The 23,656-nt window shown below is 38.9% G+C and overlaps 1 protein-coding gene across 2 annotated transcripts in view; it reads right to left on the bottom strand.

The window, feature by feature from the left end:
• dgkb (diacylglycerol kinase, beta) overlaps positions 1 to 23,656 on the bottom strand; it is an 85,302-nt gene that overhangs the window by 37,080 nt on the left and 24,566 nt on the right. For both annotated transcript variants that reach the window (XM_085176952.1, XM_085176951.1), the window contains 13 exons: positions 17,044 to 17,093; positions 14,996 to 15,070; positions 14,745 to 14,864; positions 13,011 to 13,128; positions 12,500 to 12,588; positions 12,013 to 12,129; positions 11,633 to 11,731; positions 9,955 to 10,056; positions 6,404 to 6,477; positions 5,712 to 5,786; positions 3,399 to 3,484; positions 2,625 to 2,714; positions 1,340 to 1,500 (listed from right to left, as the gene is read on the bottom strand). In XM_085176952.1, the coding sequence (XP_085033078.1) occupies positions 1,340 to 1,500; positions 2,625 to 2,714; positions 3,399 to 3,484; positions 5,712 to 5,786; positions 6,404 to 6,477; positions 9,955 to 10,056; positions 11,633 to 11,731; positions 12,013 to 12,129; positions 12,500 to 12,588; positions 13,011 to 13,128; positions 14,745 to 14,864; positions 14,996 to 15,070; positions 17,044 to 17,093 (1,256 nt within the window). The remainder of the gene's footprint in view (positions 1 to 1,339; positions 1,501 to 2,624; positions 2,715 to 3,398; positions 3,485 to 5,711; positions 5,787 to 6,403; positions 6,478 to 9,954; positions 10,057 to 11,632; positions 11,732 to 12,012; positions 12,130 to 12,499; positions 12,589 to 13,010; positions 13,129 to 14,744; positions 14,865 to 14,995; positions 15,071 to 17,043; positions 17,094 to 23,656) is intronic.

Genomic DNA, 23,656 nt, shown 5'->3' with positions numbered 1-23,656 from the left:
CATCCCAATAAAGGCCTAACCACAATGTGATCACAACAAATAAATTGAGTGATTAGGCTGTTACTGCATGTACTCCACTCGCTGTTCTACCTTCTGTATTCAACCTTCCCTAACAGTCAGAAAGAAGAATTATTGAGAGAGGAATATTAACTTTAAGCACAGGAGTCCACACGTTAGCAGCTATTTCTATTTTTTTTTCTAGGTTAACCTGTCTACTGGTATCATTCTTTGTCTGAGACTCTTTCTTACAAAGACTGAACCTACCTTGTGTAAGGCGTAAAAAGGTGCCATATTCACATTCTCTCAGCAGTGCACAAGTGATAAATTGTCTCCACTTACAGAGAGCTTTTACAGTATTTCAGCACAACACTTTCAATGCTTCCCATTCACCTGTTTACACATGCTCACACACACCTCCCAGCAGAAACAGCTTGAGGTTCGGTATCTTGCTAAAGGTGAGGATCAAACTACCAACCCTGTGATTAGTGGACAGCATGCGAGCCCCACAAGGAAATTTCTATTGCAACTGGTTCATCGTTGAGAGTCTTTATTGTGGTAGTTTTTATTGTTTATTATTATGTCTTACATTGTGATATAAGCGTGTTAAAGCCTTTACACCCAACCTGGGAATGCAGCATCTATATAAGTTAAAATTGTAATCTTATTATTAGTAGTATTTATATTTCAACACATCACTTTACACATTGAGCCTAAGGTTGAATTTTTGTAGTTTTTTTCCAGCTAAAGCTAAAGTACTTTTTAAACCCATAAAATCTTTAATTTTATCTTAATTTGCACATTGCCTTTTTTTTTTTTTACACATCGTTCTTTGTTTTTATAGTCTTAGCAAGTTCACTTATTCATAGATTTTTTTTGTTTCAATCAAAAACAGTCAAAATATTTACGTTGCTGATTTTGATTATTAAAAATGTGTGAAGAAATAACACCAAAATCCCTGAGAATATGCAGATGCTAAACAGTTTATTTTGTTTGTTTCAACACAAGAGTCACATCTGACACCTAGAACGTGAGACTTACCCCAATCCCCTTCACAAGCAGGTGTTTTTGTAGTGAGAGGCATCATGCAATTGCTAAGCAACATGCAATTAGCTGCCATTTGTGTGTGTGCAGAAACAATTATACATAAAATCAAATACAAAGACTATTTACATCTAAACGTATTTAATGTGGACATCATGTTTTTTTTCTTCAGCACTAAACACTATTAAATACTGTTCAAAGTGAGAAGATCTGACAAAGGGTATTACATCAAAATCATATAACATAAAATACCAACAAAAGGTATCTTTGCACCTTATTGTCTCAGTGCTCAACTTACCACTCCAATGGAAAAGTAGTTGTTTATAATGCTGTAAGGCACTGGGTCCCCTCGCTCTTCCTTGTCTGTGGGTGTGACATCAATCTTCCAGCGATCCAGCATCACCTCTGTACTGTTCTCAATGTCCCGCAGGATCTTAAGGAGGCTTTCGCCCTCATAGCCTCAGGAAGAATAAGATGAGACAAGTGAGATGTTAAAATGGGTCTAGAATATCTCGTGCCACATGACTGACACTTTGCAAACACAGGTGCATGGGCAAATACACGAAAATACAAATGAGTTTCCAAATATTTTTTTATACATGCATTTGGACAATTTACTTACAGTATTACTCAATTTTGTTACTTATACTAAATGATTTTGTTATTATAAAGTCCTTAGGTTATATTGTGTTGGACATTTTTGTTTGTTCTTTATTTGGTATTTTGACCTATTGTGAAAAAATTACGTCAGTTCATGAATGCCAAAAACAGCATTTCCTTTTGAGGCTGGATCCAAAGTGAGTTAAAAATTGCCTCACTTACAGCAGAAAAAAATGTCTACAGCCTAGTTGGAAAAAAAAAAACCCAGTTCTGGTCTCAAAGTTTAATTTCTAAATTCATTTCAAATGTGAACTCCCCATATAAATAAGTATTTCTAGAGATGTAGCGGCTTTGAATAAAAACAGCCAAAACAACATTTTTTAATGCTTGTGAAATATAGAATACAAATCTATAAATTCCTGAGCAGTTAAACAGACTAACACACTGTGTGGGCAGCTTTGGCTAAGGTTATTTATTTATTGTTGAATGTGCTTTATTTAGGTGATATTGGTCTCTGTACAATTCTCCAATACATCCACCTCAGCTGGTCGTGACAGATGGCTGAGCCTGGTTCTGTTTGAGGTTTTTTTCCTGTTAAAAGGGAGTTTTTCCTTCCGCATGTCTCTAAGTGCTTGCCCAATAACTCAAAGCAGTCTCTTAAAATAAATAAATAACATTTTTTTTCTTTGTTTTATATAATTGAATATTTATGTATTTGCCTGGAAAGTACAAAACATGTAGACATCACTCTGGGCATTCCACTGTTTGCTCTATTTAATCAGTTAATTTGCATATTATTGTTAGAGCACCAAATAAAGTAATTATTAGTTTTAGCCACATTGATGTTCCAGAATAATTAGAGCGTTACAAACAATATTAACACTGGATTTCTAATGCGGGACATTTATACCTCTACCTTTCACTACAGCAAAGGGATGTGAGGCCATGTTGTTGACTGTTATGTATCTGTTTTCTGTCAGTACCTCCTCCCCATCGCAGACATCTTGCCAGGTCGTTGCCCGTGCCAAGAGGAAGTATACACACAGGGGGGTTCTTGTCCAGGTTGGCCTTATCTAGAGCAGCAGGACAAATATCACAACAAGATGTGAAACAAGGCCAAACCAAGAAAACAAACTCACTGCAAGAACTTGCAAAGAAACCATCAAATCCCTTTTTCCAGCCCAACTAGTAATACTAGAAGTCAACATGAATGTCCAGTTGTACAGTCTATTTCAAGAGGCACATTTTGCCTGACAGTTATTACCTCTCTTTGTTTTGATTGATAAAAAATTGAGGCAATTTTTGAGAGCCCAAACAAGTAACACATCTTCAAGACCAAACAGAGAAGGCCGGGTGGGTTTTTTATCCCCTTCAAATGATGACTAATATGTTGTTTTCCAACTCACGTAATCATCCCATTTTACCACCTCTGAATACACAGGCTTGGATGTAATGAAAGTGTTCATATACAACCCATTTATTACGCTTTACCATTTCAGGCTGGACAACAAGAGTGCTGCAGCCTTTGAAAAATAATAAAAACAAAGGCAATTTTGCCAAAAAAGGAAATGGGGTGTTTAAGTGCTACAGTACTATGTTTATTACTTTACAGGTAACTGAATGCAGTATGTGCACATGTACTGTAGCACCTCAGAAGGCTTGCAGTTTTTTTTTGTTTTGTTTTTTTTGGAATGAACATGAGGACCAAAGTTGTGACAAAATAAAAAACAAAATTTGAAAAGTAGCATATTCTGTACCAATGAAGTCCAGGATCCAGCCCACAGTGCCATCACCTCCACAGGCCAACACTCTGAAATCAGGAACATCTCTGAAGAAATTCAACCTGTAACAAACGTCTTACTTTTAGATGTCTTGCACTGGTTACAGAAGATATCTTTTATCTTCAGTTTTCCCTGAAAATAATTGAAAATGATTTTAAAAGTTAAGGTGCACTAAAATGTCTCTTTTTTCAGTCTTTCTTGCGTTTTAAAATTCACATGACACAGACACGGTGTGCATATTATGAGCATATTTTTGAGCCTACTGCAACAGCACACTGCTTCACTGCAAACCCCCATCTAATCCCACAAAATAACACATGTCGCATTGATAATTATTCATTCAGTGAGCTAGCCTGCCTGTTCGAGGCCTAATTGGATCATGACAGGCAGTGTTCAGTCCAACTTCTTCCGTTCCTTCACAATAACAAAGCCCTAACTGAATGAGCCAGCCTCCGAGCCTCGTATGGCGGGTAAATGATTCGCTCAATTACTCTCCAACTGGGACCACAAACCATATTAGACGCAAAACAGACGGCCGCAAACATGAAAGGCAACTTTGGGGATATTTAAATACCAAGAAACAAACACTTAATTTGCTGTAATTGCATTAGTGAGGCAGCTAATTGACAGCAGTGCGTGCGGCTGCCTCGGCCTGCAGTGTCCGACGGTGACCGTTCACCCTGCTAATGTGTGCTGCAGTGAGTACACTTGACAAAATATTAACAAGGTTAGCGTAGGAGAAGGTCATCTGGAATGTTCTCGACTCTAGGAAGAAGCCACGGATTCAACCCCAGACTGCAGAGGAGAGGCAGGTGATGTTTCAGGCACATCAACAGAGAAACAAACAGTGGCCACAAGGTCAGTCCGTAAAACTTGGGAGTTGCGTTGGCGCAGTGAAAGCTGTGCCAGTAAAACCTCGTGGAGGTTTTTTTTTTACCCTGTGAGTGCTGCTGTGTATTTATTTTTTATAAGACACAAAGATTCTGTTTTCACATCTAATCAAAGCCAAACAACGTGGCAGCACGACGCTGAGGCATTCCTGTGTGTTTAAACGCTGCTGGACGCAAACAGCAAAGTGGAGGAGCGTTGTGCATGTAAATCATCCATTCATTTTCTTAATCACAAATGTGAACCATAGGAAACCTGGAGCTGCCCACACCACCAGCCTGCGGTGAGCTGCTTGTCTGTATGCGCGATCACATGTGGTATGGCGAGCGTTTCACCTCTCTCTATCCGTCAGTCACTTGTGTCACCAGCTCTGCGTTCAGCCTTATGCATATGGAGTCGCTGCTCGTCAGCATGATGCTATCGTCTCCAGGATTTGTTATGTGTGAACTCACCTCATTTGTGTCTGTTCTGTCTGAGGGAGCCGAGTGAGAGGTTTAATGCTACAGGCCTCTCTTGCATGTGATGGTGGTTATTATATGTGGGCAACAACCGAAAACACTACTGGGTGTGTAAACAGAAGGTCATTAGCTGATCTGATTAGTGAGGTAACAAACAAAGGGATGCTTTTAGATTTTGTGTTTTTCCTATCTTTGCTTCTCCTTTTATAAACAGTTCTTTCAATTTTTCCGCAATAATTTATATAAAAAGACAAATTTTTTAATGCAAAGTAAATTACTACAGATACTGCTGCCAGTTATAAGCTAATAAAGAAAAATTAACACATAAAACAAAAAATATAAAACTAATGCTGAGCACAGTGTATCAATAAAGAAGTTGTGAATCTTTATTTTTCCTTTTACTATAGTCGTTATTATTACTATTTATTATTTTTTCAGTTCTTTAGATATATCATGGCAGTCGTTTTGGGATTTAATAATCTAAGAGCAGTCATGTTCACTTTTTTAATTACATTAGAAAACAATACTTTGATTTTCATGAGTACACTGAAACAGCCTTTTCATTTCTGTTAAGGCTGCTAACGTGCTTTCTGTGCTTATCTGTGGTTATAAGCTGCAGTATTTTTAAATATAATCTTTTTTTTTTAACACAAATCATTTTGGAAAATATCAACCTGCTTTTAGTGTTTAGATCTTAGATTGATAAAAGGTCTGCAAATTTTTCCTCTCGCCATATTTATGTGTCTGAAACACTTTAAAAAGGGAACCCCAATCATCATATGAGTGTGAAATTTGGATGCTTTAAACATAAAAAAAGTAACCTGTGAAAAAAGATATTATATTGACATTTAGCTTCTTTCGTGGAAATAATACATTTTTAAAACGGTATCTCACACTACAGATGTGTGAGATTTCACTAAAGATGATCTGGTCAACAACGTACCCCGGCATGGGCCCATTTTTAGCCAGGTTGTAGACTTGTCTTGGGTTCAGAAGATACTGGAACTTTCTGTAAATCCTACAGAAGAAATAAATAAAAAAAATAACATCGGAAAAAACTAAGCAGCAATGCAAACGTCGCTCTCAAATATCACACATTCGTTTCCACTTCAGGGAATTTAGCCTGTTAAGTGCAAACGCAGTCCAGGGTCCAATCACAATGTAACGAGGCAGTGGACTGGGCAGTGGGGTGGGACATACCCAAAGTCCCCTTGAGGAGAAACCATTAGAAAGACTAATTCATTTTAATTTCAATTTCATTATATCAACTGGCTGAAGTCATATTTTGATCTCATAATTTAAACAAATGAGGGCCGGAGTAATAAGGAGTGAATGAATATGTTTCAGTAATAACCCAATTAGCCCTGGGTTAAAGAAGGGGAACCAGCCAGTGACATGACAGTGAGAAGGCTGTCTGAAGCAAGAGTGTGTGTGTGTATGTGTGTGAGAAAGAAAGAAAAGAGAGCTGACGGCAGAGGCGTCCAGTGCTTTAGGTAAATGTTATTTTGTTTTTATTTGACTGAGCAAGCCTAAAGCACTTGGCGGCCAGAGGCCACGCTGTTGCCTTCCCTCTGCGGCTGAGGAGCGGGGCTTTAGAGGCTTCATGTAGCATGTTGAGACAGATTGTGTACTTACCTCTCTCCCTGCTTCCCCCCGCTCTTCGGATTGACAAACACCAGCAGAGGATGAGTGCCCTCTATTGTTGTGATCTGAATGGGAGATGTCAAAACAAACTGTTGGTGTTTGGAGACTGCAGGATGCTTCACAGGAATTCACTTTCAAGCCATATCCCTCAGAAATTTTGCCAAGTATATACAGCACTTTCAAGGCATGCCAGTCATCTGATTCGTTATATACTGCAGTTTTCCTGTTACCTGGCTGGGATAATGTCTGTGTGTGCTTCATGTTTCTTCGCCCGAGTAAAAACTTAATCTTGGGTTAATTATAATATCTAATTATAAAGGAAGAGCTGTGATGGAGATTTTAGCCAGTATCTCTGAAACTACATTATACACTATCACAGGTCCCTTGATTTTTGAGGAACTGATACCTTTATTTTTTCAAAGAAACCTTGTTTTGGTTTTTTATTGTCAAAAAAAATCATGTATTCATTCTTACTCAAATAATTCAAGTAAATATCGTTTTTCACCGCAGGCGAAATTTTTCGCCGACCCACTCAGATCTTTCATTGGATATTCAACCAGCAGATGAGCATATGACAAAGGATGTCCTTCATTATTTTTCCCCCTGGTTCATTTATATCTTTTCCTCATTTTGCTTCATGAGACAATATCTCTGTTAATACTTTTACTACGACCTCATAACAACCGCTCCATTTGAATTCTTTCCCACTAATGATGATGATCAAGAATTGGTCAGAAAATGATGAATAACATCTCAGTAGGTTTGTTTCATAGGTTCTAATTTTCTGTTTTACACATTTTTTAAAGTAGAAATTGGAATGAAAATGTAAAATTCCACTGCAAAATTTTTAATTACAATTTCTTGCAGTATCTTCACTGTCCACCAGTGGGCAACTGCACCACCATTGTAGGTAATTAATACACGTGAACTACAGTGGTTAGAAGCTCCAGGTCCAGGACAATTAATCAGGATTGCCTCAAAATGAACTACAGCATCTGTGTTTTTGGCAGTAATAAATAGAATAACATAGAAAGTATTTATTGTCGTTACACTACGCAAAACACAAGTGTGGCAGTGCCACTCCTGATTGGTGAATTAAAGTCACAAACACATCACTCACGGAAACAAGTCACCTTACGTTACAGAAACTAATTCATGTTCTCTTTAAACATTCGGACAATAACAGACCTCTACATCAAAGACAAATAAGCAGAGATTGGCTTATTTGTCTTTGATGTAGACAAAGACAAATATTTACTATTACTTTTACGATTACTTTTTTCAAGTAATGAGTAAAGTAAGGGATTACTATTGCAAAAACGGTAATTAGATTACCGTTACTTTCCCGTAGGAACGCTGCGTTACTGCGTTACTAAACCGCTTCTTTTTTTTGCGAGAATGTCTCATGACAGTGACCTAAGCAAGTGTGACGTTTGTGACAACAGCTGTGTGCAGATCAGCAGCGTTTAAAGCGTGGAAGTACTGACCTTACTTTGAGTTTGATTCCATAAAAAGTGATAAAAACATTAGTGTCCGTTGTGCGTGGGAAGAAAACTTCTTTTTACAGCGAAGAAAAACCCCTAAACTTCCAAGCAAGCACCGAGAGCGCCTACCCCACTCCTGCTTTACAGGTGAAAATAGAGCCAAAGGACCGCTAGTCTTTGATGTTATTTATTTTCTGCTGTGTTTTACTTGCATCTATTTGAAAGAGTGAGTGTAAACATGTGCAGAAAATAGATTTAAATATTAAACAAATTTCTTCCAGTCAGAGAATGTTGCATATAATAAATTTTTGCTTGATGCATAAAGTTAAAAGATTAAAACTAATAAAACAAGTTTTAAAAAGAGACTTTTCCATTTGATTACATTTTGTATGATGGATTATGTAGAAATTGTAGAATTGGGCTGAAAGATCTATTGCTTTATCACCTATTCAGGTTGTAAATCGTGTTTTTAAAAAGTAACTAAGTAATTAATTACTTTTGAAAATAAGTAATCAGTAAAGTAACGGGATTACTTTTTTGGGGAAGTAATCAGTAATTAGTTACCGATTACTTTTTTCAAGTAACTTGACCAACACTGCAAATAAGCCATATCCTGCTTGATGTTTGAGCATCACTTTTTGATATTTTTTGTCTTGTTTTGTTTTATTTTGGGGGTTTTGTTGACACCAATAAAATGTCAAGCTGACAACAACATTATCCTTAAATACTTTTAAATATTATTTTTAAAGTTTGGGACTATTAAACTCAACTTTTGAATGCAAGCTGTTTTTCTGGCTTCAGAGCCCATAAAGCCCTGTAAATACCTCTGACATAAAAAAACAAGACGTCCTCTATCTTACAGTCAGTCAGTACTCAACCTGATACCAAGTACTTATTTGCGACTGCTTTCTAATTAGCCAGACAGTTTGCTTTGAGTGACGTGAGAACGGATTTTCCAGTGTCTCTGAGTGGTAGTGAATCTGTGGACAGGCAGAGCCTGCGATGTCAGAGGCCGATCTCACAAAGCGCCACATAAACAAGCTCTGACTCAGCGGCCCCTGTTTGAATTACCCTTCCTGCAGTTAGTCTGCAACAACTCGCCCAGTGCTCTCCCTGACACAGATGAAGCACTTAACTCCCCCTGCCTGCTATCCCAGCAGGCCAAGGGTGAATTAATGAGCTCCTTGTCCAGTTCAGAGTGATCCATTACTTCCTGTAATTATAAATAATAATCTTGATTATTACGCTGGTTAGCCAGCGAGGAGCATAGATGGATGTGCCTGGGATATGATTCATCATATTTCTCTCTCATCCACGCGTAGACGTGCAGTCGCCACAGACGGCGGCAGGCTTCCATCGCCAACATGCTGGCTGACAGATATTAGAGAGCATCAGGCTGGACAAGGCTCTGCCATGGGATACTGATTACCAGCAGGGCCTGCAGAGTCCCATCGTACAGAGCTTCATTTTAAAAACTCTGTATTCATGAAAAACGGTTTGATTTCTGGATGGGACCTTAAAATAATCCGACTGTATCTGACTGTGCAGAATTTAGCAAGCAAGCTTTTTAACATGTATTTCAGTTTATCTCTGAGTTACTCTTTGTTTTTATTTATTTCAAAATTAGCCTATTTCTTGGCATCCACAAAACGTTTCAGGTCATATAACCACTTATTCTGCACCTGCACCCCAAATAATCGGACTGTCGTATGTTCGCTTGTTTGTGAAGTGAAGACTTGTGCTTTCACTTGATTAAAACAGATCTTTTACAACTACTAACGGATTTTTCAACTTTTGTAATTTAAAAATAAATTAATGAATCTGAAAATTAAGGATTTCTCAAACCCCCTCTCCTCATTGTGGGCCTTTTCAAACTGTGAAGCATAATCTTATTATCAATAAAATATCTAAAGACAAATAAAATACAAAAAAAAGCAAAGAATTCTGCACTCACTGTAGTATGGGATTGTGATTAGTAAATAAAAACTATAAAAAATATTAAGGCACAAAACTGTCAAATGTGAAAAAATAAATAGAAAAGCCAGACTCGAGTACAACCTGCAGTCCTTGGCCATCGACTGTGACAGAATTGGCTCTCTGCATCTTTCCTCGGCCTGACTGACTTGTCCGAGAGTCCTTCCTCAGTGTAGACTGTCTTTCCTGTGGTCAAAGGTCACACAATTACAAGAGCATTGTTTTTTTTTCTGCAATTATATACATATATATATATTAGGGGTGCAACAATACTCGTATTGATACAGTGCTTTCGGTTCGGTACGCATATGTATCAAACAATACAAAATTTAAAATTTTTAAAATTTATTTTATCAACTTCTCATCTGACGATGCTGTCTGTGTTGAGAGCTCAGTGGATCTGCGTTCGACTACTCCGTCTAGGCTGCACTGTCGAGCGCAGATCCACTGAGCGCAGCGCAAGCTAGCAAGAAGTTAAGCTCATTGCAAATGGCAACTGCCTCAATGCTAGCCGAAATTGAACCTCCCCCACCCTCATTCAGATCTGGCGTTTGGGACTATTTTGGTTTTCATGTGAAGCATGACCCTGAAGGTAAGCGTGTCATGGACAAAAGTAAAACAGTATGTCGGATGTGCCACGCAATGCTCAATTGCATTGGTGGGAACTAGTGCGTTAGCGCAGTTAGCTCGTTAACGTGTTGACGCCTTCCAAAGACAAGTGGAAGCAGACAAAAACAACAAGCACGCATGCTACAAACTTTACCCGAGTCATTTAGACAGCCGTTAGCACATGATTCTCCTTATGGGGACCTGATATGTTTAATATGCTGCTGAGAATATAGCCCAGAAGAAGCGTATAGTATAGCTTTTATTTTGGAAAGAGCCATTTCTCTGTAATAAACTCTCTTTTCCAAAGATGAGTTATTTCTCGATCAGACAGATTTATTTTTTATTATTACTTTGTTGTTTCAGCAACATTAAATTAAAAACTGTACTGTTGAGTTAAAATATATATTTATAATTTTAATAAATGACAAATTAAAAAGGCATGAACATTTTTTTGTATCGAAAAAAATATCGAACTGTGACACCAAAGTACATTATTATTATTATTATTGGATAGAATGGTGCATAGGTAAATACATGGTTTACTGCCAGAATTGGAGTGAACTGTGTGTCTCGTATCTGTTGCTGTAAAGTCGTCTCTAGAGATCTGCTATCGTTTTATGACTACAATGACGTGAACAGCTTAGTGTAGACTGCAGATTTAGTAATCTCTAACATTTAGTCAGAATATAAACTGTCAATCTTAATATTATATATCTGTAATTTCCGAGTAGTTTTCCTATAAGTTCACATTTAATCTGTTGCTAGTTGAAGAATTTCACTGAAAGAAAAGCTTATTTTACATATTGCAACTTATAAATCTGCCATAACCAAATAAAAAGTTACAAACAACGATACAAAACAACGAGGTTATTAATAATAAATTCATGCTGTAACTTTTTATGTTGGCTTTTGACCTTTTCTGGCAAACTTTCCCCACGTAAGTTTAAATGGAGTTTTTATTGAGTAAGTAAGAGTCCTTCCTCGTGAAGCGCACTCATACAATTTTGGAAATAAACTCCTACAAAATAATTTGGTGCCATTTCAGAGCTCAGTGGGAGAACACAGGCTGATGATTGGATCCTCGGGTAAGTTCCAAACGAGGTCAGGTTCACCGAGCCTCGGGACTGCTGACCCATCAGAAGTGAAGTCTTACCAGGACGATGGGGCAGATTGAGTTGGGGGGCAGGATGTGATCCTTCAGGGGTCCACAGTCACACTCAGGTTTCACATGTGAGGCACACTTGTTATGGAGCTGGAGGAGGTGGCAACCGTTATTAACAACCAACTCGTGTCAATAAGAGCGCATTTTTAAGTGTACAATTTCAGGTATATGCTCCAGACTAATTTACATTACATGTGTCATTGTCTCCATTTTATTTTCTATTAACGTGCAACTGCAAACAAGTGTTTTGGGAGTGTAAATTGGTGGGATGACTTGTGAGGTAGGAGAGGTGCAAAAATGAAACCCTAAACAACAAGAAGCAGTGGGAATATAATAAGGAGGTGGCTGCCTCTCCTCGGGTGGCGGCTTACCGTGATTTGACACCAAACACAGTGGAGCCCAGTCAGACCCTGGTAACACTTAATGGTTTTGTGACACTTGTCACACTTGGTGGGGCAGTTCCCTTCCACCCAGAAATGATGCATTACCTGCAGAGAAAAGGAGAGATCGCACACAGAGAGGGAAAAAAGTGAGAAAAGAACCGTGGTGCAGAAAAACAAGATATATACAAAAGCACAAGTGACACAACAATTAAAGAAAGCAAGGAGGAAGGGAAAAACAAGCAAGAAGGAACAAGAAGGAAACAAGAAGGAAAAACAGAGTGAGGAGGAGAAAGCAAAGCAAACAGTGCTGTCTGCATCCCTGTCTCTAAACTAGGTTTATCCTGGTAATTAGAAATGCTTAGTAGCAGATTGAGTTGTTGCAATTCCATGAGAGGAAGAGAAGCCCTTATCCTAAGCTCCACGGAGCACTGCTGATCCAAGCGTGCCGACTGGTAAACACTCCAATTGGACGTACCTCTGTGTTTTTCTTGGACTTGACATAGGTTTTGATGCAAGACAGCGGAGCGCGAGCCACACAGCGCTCGTGGACTGTGTACTTGCAGACTGGAGCAAAAAACAACAAAACACAAAAACATTGTTTTGAATGAGCAAAAGAACAAAGAAGAACTTCTCTTTTGTTGTAAAGTATGCACACTAGGGTTTGAGTTATGCGTTTGTTCATCTTTTTATAACTAATAGGGTGCACTGTAGGAGGCTGAAACACATGCAGGTCTTATCCTTTTAAAATAAAAGTCTCCGTTAAACTGTTTACTTCTCCTTTATCTCCACCTGTCCTGTGTTTTAGACAATCATGTGGCACTAAATCAAAATTATTAGACATGTTGTTGTTTTATGTAAATATCCTTATCACTACCTTTCATGCACGAAAGGCCACGCAGATCTTACAGATCTTACAATGTTACATTTCATCTTTTTAAACAGATAAGTGCATCTGTCAAACCTGTAACACTGACTGAATTACTCACATGAGCAGCAGAGACCCTGCTTCCCCAGTCCAATTAGCATGTTGAGACACAGGTTACAGTAGGCTGGCTTATTGAAGTGCTTCAGTCTCCACACGTGCTGCCCGTCATCTTTTACGTTCTGCAGCAACAGAAACAGGTGCAACGATTAACTGATGGAACAGTCACCGAGTCACTAATCCACTGCTGTATCACATGGCTTCATATTCAGGCTGGACAATCACCAGTTAATCATCTGATTGACTAAATTTGTTCCTTTTATCGCAAGTTGAATTCTGTACAAAAGCACTTTGTAGTTGATTTTGTTCTTCTGGATGCAGCGTTTTCAGTGGGAGAAACATTACATCACTTCTCCAAGTGACTTCTTCAGTCTCAGCTGATTTGTGAAACAGCTGCAATCAAGAGATGAGATAAGAGTCCATCTTTCACCATCTCAGGCCCCCTCCTCGGTTCAGCCACCGTTGTTTCCTTTTCACATAAATGGCCTCCTTGACTCCATGCTCAAACCAGCCTTCCTCCCTGTGCACATCTTCATCACTGAATGAGTGGCCTGACAGGGTAGCTCTTCCATGTTGCGCTGTGTTTGGTTTCCTCTTGAACTTCATCGTGTACACCATATCGCTCTGTTTCAGGTAGGAAACTGGGTCTTTGCGGTGGTTGAATCTTTGGAGTTTTTTGGTCTTTAAAAGTCATTGAGACTGTTTTGAAAAAATGTGTCTCGGCTGTTCCGAAACTCCTGATGCATAACGGATCGCCAATGGTTTTTGCTTAGGCAGCATTTTTCCGTCTTCTCTCCTGGATTGCCTGGAGTGTTCTCCAAGCCTCTTCCCAGCTTCCCATGCCCAGCTGGGATAACCACATTTACTCAGGGCTTCTTTGATATGATGTTCTTCTGCTTCCCAGTCCGCTGGGATGCTGTTCACTCTCTTACAGCTTTGATTGCAGCCATTCTCCAACTCTCTGTGAACAGTTCTCATGGCCACAAATCAATGGTGATGACAATTTGCATATTAATGATCATGAAACTACCCCCATGGCTCATTCTTAGGAAATGGTGCTAGATTCTGTCATTATGTATTTGTAGTGCTTATAAAATTTGGGAAACATGCAGTTAGCTGAGACTGAAGCAGTCACTTGGATGAGTGATGAAACGTTTCTCCCACTGAGAACACTGAATTCAGATTAACAGAATCAACTTTTGAGGGATTTCATCAAGACAAAGCATTTTGATTTTATTTGTATATTATTCTAGGTCAAGCAGTCTAACTTCAGTAAGGACAGAAGGCATGATTTTCTGTTACTCTTTTGTAGTAATATTCATTCATAAAAAAAGGATACATGGTAAGTTTTTATTAAAAGGTAGTCAAATGCTTCCACCTAGTGGAAAAAGCGTGAACTGAAAAGTCCAGCTAATGCTGTAGCTCTTTGGGAATTAAACTATGCTATGTTTTTACATTTACAACTTAAATAGTCAACTTTAAATTGGTTCTGTGCCTAGCTTCATCCCTTGAGTTATGTGCCTTACTGTACAGCTTGGTGTATCAAACAAAAAGTGTTCTTCTGAGAATGGTCAAGTCAAAGTCTGGGCTAGAAATGAGTGAAAAAGCAGCCAATGTCTACAGACTTGGAGAATTTTAGTTTTAGCATAGTACTGTACTAGCATAGCACTGTGCATCTAAGAAAGCTTTGGGCTTCTCAGTATTAGCACCAAATGTGACTCTCTCTCTGTGGACTCACTGTCTCCAGACCCAGCAAGACTAGCAGGGGGATGGTGGTCATCCCTCCCTGGATCCACTCTTCCAGTGATACAGTACCATCGTGATCGTAGTCAATCTCCTGCATCATTTCCTGAAGGATCTACAGTAAAAACAACAACAACAAAAAAAACCATATTGAGTTGAGTACACATGATTGTCTCAGGCTAGTAAGCAATATTTTCATGCATACTCTATTTCTCAAGCAACATAGGGTATGAATATACTCCTTACTGGTTTCAGCTCAGTCACATCCCATTCCAGGTACTCTGCGACATGCATCATCTGGGAGACAATGTGCTCTAACTCCTGCGGCGACACCACAGACGGTCATTATAGGCACAAAAACACTGTGTTTACCTTTCTGTATGTCGCAGCCTTAAGTTAATGTCACTAAATTTCTTTGGCATGAATAGACTGATGAACAGCTCGTAATAGCAGGTTGGAAATGTCATTCTTCCGCAGAGAAGAGTTGCACACAGCAAAAACAAAGGCAGTGTGGGAAGCACTCTGAAGCTGAAGGTTTAATTACAATGGTTGGTTTTGGGGGGCAGAGGCGGGTGATGTTATTATCTAGTACCACACTGAAACACTATGATGCACTTAGGATATCTTTAAAATCTAGAGTGTATGAGTGTAAATGAAGAGTTCATACTGTTTTTTCATTTTCTCTTAAATTCTGAGTATGATTTGGGTCCCACTGAATGGCTATCTCTGCCTACATTTGTATTCTCTCTGCCCTCTCATTAGTCCTCTGTTTTCTATTATGCTTTCTATCTGCCGTCCAATAATGGGTGAGAGATGACTAATAATTGAATACGTTACCAAACCCACTCCACCTTCTCTATCTCCCTTTTAGCCCTTTAATTTAAACCCCCACTCCCTCCTACACACTCTGCACAGATAATGAGCAGTGCTCTTTCATTCATAACTATGTCCAAGCCACAGATTTTACTCATCCTTGTTTTTCTCCATTACTCTTCCCATTTCATCCATTAATTTACTTAATTTATTTAAATGATTTTGTTGATGGAGAAACAGACATACAGAGAAATAGAAACTGATGGACAGAAATTATTAAAAAATGGAGATTAACTGGTGAAATTTTGAAAAAAAGATCAAGGGAGAAGAACTGAAGAAGAAAATACAGAGATATTAGAAAGATAATCAGCAAAAAACGTTATCCTACATTTACAAAAGACAGCTTGCAAATCATATAGTCTATTATTATGAATCCACCCTTTAAACCATCGACTAACATCTGATGATAGTTTAGCTGTTAAATATTATAATTTTTTATTTAAAAAGTTATCTAAGTGGTGAACAGAGCTGGATATCTGTTACCTGACAAAAAAAAAGTCTCAGAAACTCTGAAAAACTGAAAATCTATGTCATCGGACAAGCCACTGGATTGCTTAAATGCTCACTGACCACTTTGTGACAGATATGCCTTGTTAGTACTAGTTTGGACCACTTTTTGTTTCCAGAATTAACTTTATTCTTCATGTCATAAATCCAACAAAGGGGCTGGAAACATCCCTCAGAGACTTTGCTGCATATTGACATGATAGTATCATACAGTTGCTGCAAATCCATGATAGGAATCTCCCATTCCACCACATTCCAAGGGTGTTCTATAGGATCTGGTGACTGTGGAGGCCATTTAAGTACAGTGAACTCATTGACATGTTCAAGAAACCAGGTAACATTTTCCCAGTGTTTGGTTTGATGGATGGATGGATAGATGGATGGATAGATGGATGGAGACTTTTATTTGTCACATGCAAAGTTTACACCTGCAGTGAAATAGGACCCCTCCGACCATACATCCATAGCACAGACATCACATGGGAAGATAGGTCTAATTTTGATGAGCCCGTGTGAATTTCAGCCTCAGATTCCTGTTCTTGGCCAAGTTAGTGCTGCCTTCCTATTAGAACAAACTAATCCGGCCATTCTCCACTGACCTCTGGCATCAACAAGACATTTCTCCCCATATAATTGCTGGATTTTTTCTGTTTCTCTCATATGGGTTTTCTCTATAAACTCATCTGCTTATGTGGGTAAATCACAGTAGCCAGTCAGCCATTTGTCAGTCAAGAATAGTAATTGGCAAGTGGAACTTGAGCTTATATAATCTTGCATATATAATATTATCAATGCCATAAAAGCTCATAAAAAACCAATAACAAAAACATTTTGCTCATTAAAAACTAAAGTATTCTGAGGTAGGATCCTGATTTTGTAAATCAAAACAAACACTCCAAAAGGGAAATATTTACCGAGCTGTCCAAGGAGCCATTTCCATCGGTGTCGTAGAGTCGAAACATGACTATGGAGACAAAAAGAAAATGTCAGCTTATTGTAGTAACATCATGGATTCTCCAAAGTTTCAGGTCAGTATTTAGTGCCACTGTAGCTTTGGCTACTCTCTTCAGTGCCAATATCACGTCAGTGCACACAGAGGCAAACCAAAGTCTTTATCTCAGCAGCTGTCTCATCAGCCTCTGAAGCTGCAACTTTAAGTGTCCCCCAATTACCACTTAAAAGTGTCACCATGGAAACGGACAGCTCCTAAATCACAGATGTGATTGATCATCTCTTAACGTTAGTAATTTTATGGCGCTGTGACAAAATCTTGAATCGCTCCTCACTTCTTTATATTTTTGTGTCAAAAAGTAAGCCTTTTTTAGACCAATAATATTTCTGACCTTTATTTTTTTGGCTAGTCTTTCTCTTATTTTCAGTCTGGTTCTTTGCATCTTACAGGGGAATGTATTGGAATCTTTTATTTGTTGAACCATGATCTGTGGATCATTCAAGCATAAAAAGACCCCCCCCCCCTTCCCCCAGGGGAGCACATAACAGAAAATTTAGCAACTTTGTTACTAGTAGCCTGTCTACTGTTACAATTTGTTTAGTTGAATATTTAAAAAGTTTAAAAGATAGCACAGTCTGATAGGCAAAATAGTGTTTTTGCACCAACAAGGTGCCCGAAGAGTTGAATGCGTATTTCGAGACGATGTGCAGTGTGTCCTTAAAAAACGTAGGGAAACTGAGGACAGAAAAGTAGCAGGCCTAAAATCCTATTTACAGCAGATGAGCATATAAACAGTATCTGAAAACCTGACACAGGACCCGGGAGAAGGAAAGGACATGGTGAGAAAAGTCTGGGGTATGTCAAATTACAACTTGCTTCATATATCTGTTCATATAACTGGACTGAAAATTAGTGGCAGCAGGTCTAATGGAGGGACGAATTCAAATTTGAATATCTACAGTCATGTGTAAAACATGGTGGAGGCTGTGTCATGGTTTGGGGCCTGCATTTCAATCAGCGGTGTTGGGGATATTGTCAAAATTAATGAAATTATGAACACAGAAAGGTATCAGCAGATTAGGATTCACGTTGGAATTAGGCCTGCTGTATATCATATTGCCTGTTAGAAATTTTTACCTGATGCAAAACTGTCATATCACAATGTTGTTGCAATAGCAACAGAGTCAGAACTGCATGTAAACCTTCAATGATGATTTAGTACCTAAAATGCTTCATCAAACTGCAACAAAGTGCAGTATTTTGCTAAATATGCAATAAAACGTCCAGCTAAAGGTGGGAACCGCAAACTTGTTTCACAACTTGAGGCAAAAACACCTTACACATAGCATATGTGCATATGTGCATCTCTTGCAGAGTTATATAAAGTTTAGAGCACCTCTCTACTTTTAATTTTCCAGGAAAAATACTAGCTAGATGTCTTTGGTGTTTTGGTGGCTTATTGAAGCAGTGGGGGAACATCTTGACAGGGAACAGCACAAAAGCCAGCATCACCCAAAGACTTTTGTAATATCCTCCAAGAAGTTTGAAGAACTACTTAAAAGCTTGTCCAACATCAAAGCCAAGGGTGGCTATTTTCAAGCCAGTTATAATTGCACAAACTCGGGTTTTGCCTTATTATGGTATTTCCATGTATTTCTGTGTGTTTGCAGTTTTTTCCCCGCTAAAACTATTTCTAATGTTCCTTGCAAAATATAATGATATGGAGGGTTTTGCACAGTACTGTAAGTCCTGCTGAGCTGTGACAACAACATCAACAGGAAATGGCTGTGCACACTGTTTCAGGCTAATGCCTATAAATAGAAAAAGAAAACACTGCCCCACCTCCAGCCTGGCTTGGGTGCAGCACATCGTGGCTACTGACATCATCACTAAAGAGTTGATGTCACATGGCAGCTTGTCAGGCCACTAACGAGGAGCTAATTGCCAGTTTCCAGGGAAACAGAGGTGATGGTGGTGGCTGATCCTGGTGTCTGCTGTTGGGTGGAGGTTGAGGGTGTTAGAAGGGGGTGACTGTAGTGATCAAAGAGGACCCAACAGTAAAGAGAGCGAAAAGGGTGTTGACATGATACCAGCAGTACAAATGGGCTGAAATAAGAAAAGAAATTTCTTTCAAACACACAAATCTTTAAAATAATTGTGACTGCAAATAAGTTCAAATGTATCTCCACTCAAACCCAGCTGTTTTCCGATTACTATTCAGGTCATTGTTATCATCTAAAAGAAAAATGAGAAATACATTTTATGGACTTTGGTGAGACCAGTTAAAACTGTAAACAGGGATCAAACATAAATAACGGCAGTGTGACAGTTGAAAGTGAAACTTGATATGTGTCCCAGGAGGTCTGCATTGAAAATAAATAAATAATTTTTAAAAAGTTAATTAATAAAAAACTTACTCACCTTTAACAAACTGTCAAAATTAATTTCCCCCACAGAAACAGCTGTAATAAGCCACAACTTGATTAAGTTTGCATCCACATTTAGTAGAAAGTGTGGGTGCATTGCTGTATATGTGTACTACTGCCCCCTGTTTATTAGTGGAATAATGTTACCAAAAAAAACCCCTTCACTACACATTTTATTTCAGAAAAAAAATATTAGGCATAAATAATTTAAGGATATAAACGACCTTTCATTTAAAAATCAACAATAAAAAGAAAAAACTGTATTGTAAGTTTTTGTTAGTTTTGACCTTTTTAGTTTGTTATTTCTCAGATTTTAAAAAAATATGAAATAATTAATCATTTTGTTATCATAAGAAGTGTTTTCATAAAGTCTTTAATGGCCTGTAGCAAAAATACCTGAAAGTGGGAATTTTTAAATTTATTTTTATTGTCTTTCTCATTTTTATTTGTACGTTTACATGCAATCTGTATTTTTTAAAGCTATTTTAATTTTTAATGATCCTGATGTAAATAAAGCAGCACATATGTGTCTAAGAACCACTTTAAATCTGTGCTGTGCATTTTCAAACAGTCCAGAAGAGGGAGCCATCCTCTACCGAAATAACATGTGAAAGCCCACAGCGGTTTACAGGGACAGGGTGCAGCAATGACACATCACCCATAGTTAATTCCATAATGTGTTCCCAGTCACAGGTACCATCTGCTGAATTATTTAATAATCCCCTTTGCTTAATGGGAGCAACATTACTCGATAATTTAGCAGAAGCATGAGCATTATAGCAACACAGAAAAAAAAACGTCTGCTGTCCAATTGAGGAAACTTTGTGAATAATATATGCAATGACTGCAATTAAGAGGTGTGTCAATAGGCTGCCAAAATAAGGTATCAAACACCTGTTGGTGAAGCTTTATGGGAGCTCAGAAGATCACTTTAAAATAAGGTGATCTGCATTAAGACAGAAAGTGGAGATGCAGAAAAAACGATTGATTTTTACATTTATAATAAAATAGGCATTTAGGCTGTGGCCAGATTAGAACCTTTGAGTTTAGAAAACCCCAAATGTTAATGGCTGATAAGACTGGCTGCAAGAGGAATCATTTTACCTTAATTCGTTTTAAGTAAAGAATAATGCAATAAGAAAAACAATTCGGTTGAATGCACTTCTTAATTACCAAAAACATCTCAGGAAAGTCTGACTCACTCAGATAAAATGCTGAGAAAAAAAGCAAACCAAACAAAGAAACCAGCAGGTACAAAATGTCTGTGAAGGTTCTCAGTCATCCAGGTCATCGTAGTCAAAGGAGCTTGCAAAGAAAAGCGTCTGGACTTCTTTAAGTTACTTGAAGACGTTTCACCTCTCATCCAAGAAGCTTCTTCAGTTCTAAGGTCAAATGGTGGGGAGTCCCAGATATAAACCTAGTGGGAGTATCCCCCCACAGAGGGACAAAAGGACCCCCTGATGATCCTCTAATCGCTTGAGCCAAGGTGTGAAACTGGGTGTGGGTCCCAATCAGCCAATCAGGACTCAGCTGTCCATCTGCATCTTAAGGATAAAGGACACTCTTTCAGAGTGGACAGAGACAACAGAAGGTTTGAAAGAGGAGTGAAAGAAGCCATCTATGTCCACTGTGAGCGACCATCTTTGAACAGAGGCGGTGGTTTACGACACCAACTCTCTGCCATCTATAATCCAGTTTTGAGATCCCTTCCCAGACGCCTTAACGCCCACTCACATCCTGGGCCATCTGACCTCAGGAATTCGCATGATAAGGTGGGGCCAGGTTTCACAATGAACTCACCCGAAACTCTGGCTGATTGGGACCCACACCCAGTTTGGGTGCAAACTTGACTGCAACAAGACATTAAAACAGAGTTTGAGTTGAGTATTTTACTAATTGTTGAGCATCATTTATAATAAAGGGAACTAACTGCTAATTTCCAATTCCATAATTTTATTCTTGGACTATAATCAAGGAGTTTTGGATGAGTCGGTCCATCCAATTTCTTACAGAACCAGTTTTAGCTTCTTTCTTCCTTCTTCCGACCCAACTTTCTTGTCATCGGCCAACCAAACAAAAAGTTTGAACAGCAGGTGGGTTTCTGTTAGTAGATTATATATACATTAGAGTAAAAAGTTTAGAAACAGCTTCTCATTTAATGTTTTTTCTTTATTTTTACTACTTTATACATTGTAGACACATACTGAAGACATCAGATGTATGAAGCAAGATATATGGAATTATGTAGCAAAGAAAAAATTGATAAATAACTCTAAATATGTTTTATATTTTGGATTCCTCAAAGTAGCCTCCCTTTGCTTTGTTGACATCAGTTGTGTTGTACAGAAGTCAGGTTAGTACACAGCTGAGAGCCCTATTTGACAACTGATAGAATTCATATTATGGCAAGAACCAATCAGCTAAGTAAAGAGAAACGACAGTCCATCATTACTTTAAGAGCTGAAGGTCAGTCAGTCTGGAAAATTGCTAAAAATTTGAATGTGTCTCCAAGTGGAGTCGTAAAAACCATCAAGCGCTAAGACGAAACTGGCTCACATGGGGACCACCCCCAGAAAGGAAGATCAAGAATCATCTCTGCTGCAGAGGATAAATTCATCCGAGTCACCACCCCCAGAAATTGCAAGTTAACAGCACCTCAGATTAGAGCCCAGATACAGTGGCTTGCAAAAGTATTCGGCCCCCTTGAACTTTCCCACATTTTGTCACATTACAGCCACAAACATGAATCAATTTTATTGGAATTCCACTTGAAAGACCAATACAAAGTGGTGTACACGTGAGAAGTGGAACGAAAATCATACACGATTCCAAACATTTTTTACAAATAAATAACTGCAAAGTGGGGTGTGCGTAATTATTCAGCCCCCTTTGGTCTGTGTGCAGTCAGTTGCCCATAGACGTTGCCTGATGAGTGCTAATGACTAAATAGAGTGCACCTGTGTGTAATCTAATGTCAGTACAAGTACAGCTGCTCTGTGACGGCCTCAGAGGTTGTCTAAGAGAATATTGTGAGCAACAACACCATGAAGTCCAAATAACACACCAGACAGGTCAGGGATAAAGTTATTGAGAAATTTAAAGCAGGCTTAGGCTACACAAAGATTTCCCAAGCCTTGAACATCCCACGGAGCACTGTTCAAGCCATCATTCAGAAATGGAAGGAGTATGGCACAACTGTAAACCTACCAAGACTAGGCCGTCCACCTAAACTCACAGGCCGAACAAGGAGAGCGCTGATCAGAAATGCAGCCAAGAGGCCCATGGTGACTGTGGGCGAGCTGCAGAGATCTACAGCTCAGGTGGGGCAATCTGTCCATAGGACAACTATTAGTCGTGCACTGCACAAAGTTGGCCTTTATGGAAGAGTGGCAAGAAGAAAGCCATTGTTAACAGAAAACCATAAGAAGTCCTGTTTGCAGTTTGCCACAAGCCATGTGGGGGACACAGCAAACATGTGGAAGAAGGTGCTCTGGCCAGATGAGACCAAAATGGAACTTTTTGGCCAAAATGCAAAACGTTAAGTGTGGCGGAAAACTAACACTGCACATCACTCTGAACACACCATCTCCACTGTCAAATATGATGGTGGCAGCATCGTGCTCTGGGGGTGCTTCTCTTCAGCAGGGACAGGGAAGCTGGTCAGAGTTGATGGGAAGATGGATGGAGCCAAATACAGGGCAATCTTGGAAGAAAACCTCTTGGAGTCTGCAAAAGACTTGAGACTGGAGCAGAGGTTCACCTTCCAGCAGGACAACGACCCTAAACATAAATCCAGGGCAACAATGGGATGGTTTAAAACAAAACATATCCATGTGTTAGAATGGCCCAGTCAAAGTCCAGATCTAAATCCAATTGAGAATCTGTGGCAAGATCTGAAAACTGCTGTTCACAAACGCTGTCCATCTAATCTGACTGAGCTGGAGCTGTTTTGCAAAGAAGAATGGGCAAGGATTTCAGTCTCTAGATGTGCAAAGCTGGTAGAAACATACCCTAAAAGACTGGCAGCTGTAATTGCAGCAAAAGGTGGTTCTACAAAGTATTGACTCAGGGGGCTGAATAATTACGCACAGCCCACTTTTCAGTTATTTATTTGTAAAAAAATGTTTGGAATCATGTATGATTTTCGTT

Source organism: Neolamprologus multifasciatus, chromosome 11, assembly GCF_963576455.1.
Source record: "Neolamprologus multifasciatus chromosome 11, fNeoMul1.2, whole genome shotgun sequence".
Classification (NCBI taxonomy): Eukaryota; Metazoa; Chordata; class Actinopteri; order Cichliformes; family Cichlidae; genus Neolamprologus; species Neolamprologus multifasciatus.
This window is presented reverse-complemented; position numbering and strand designations above follow the sequence as displayed.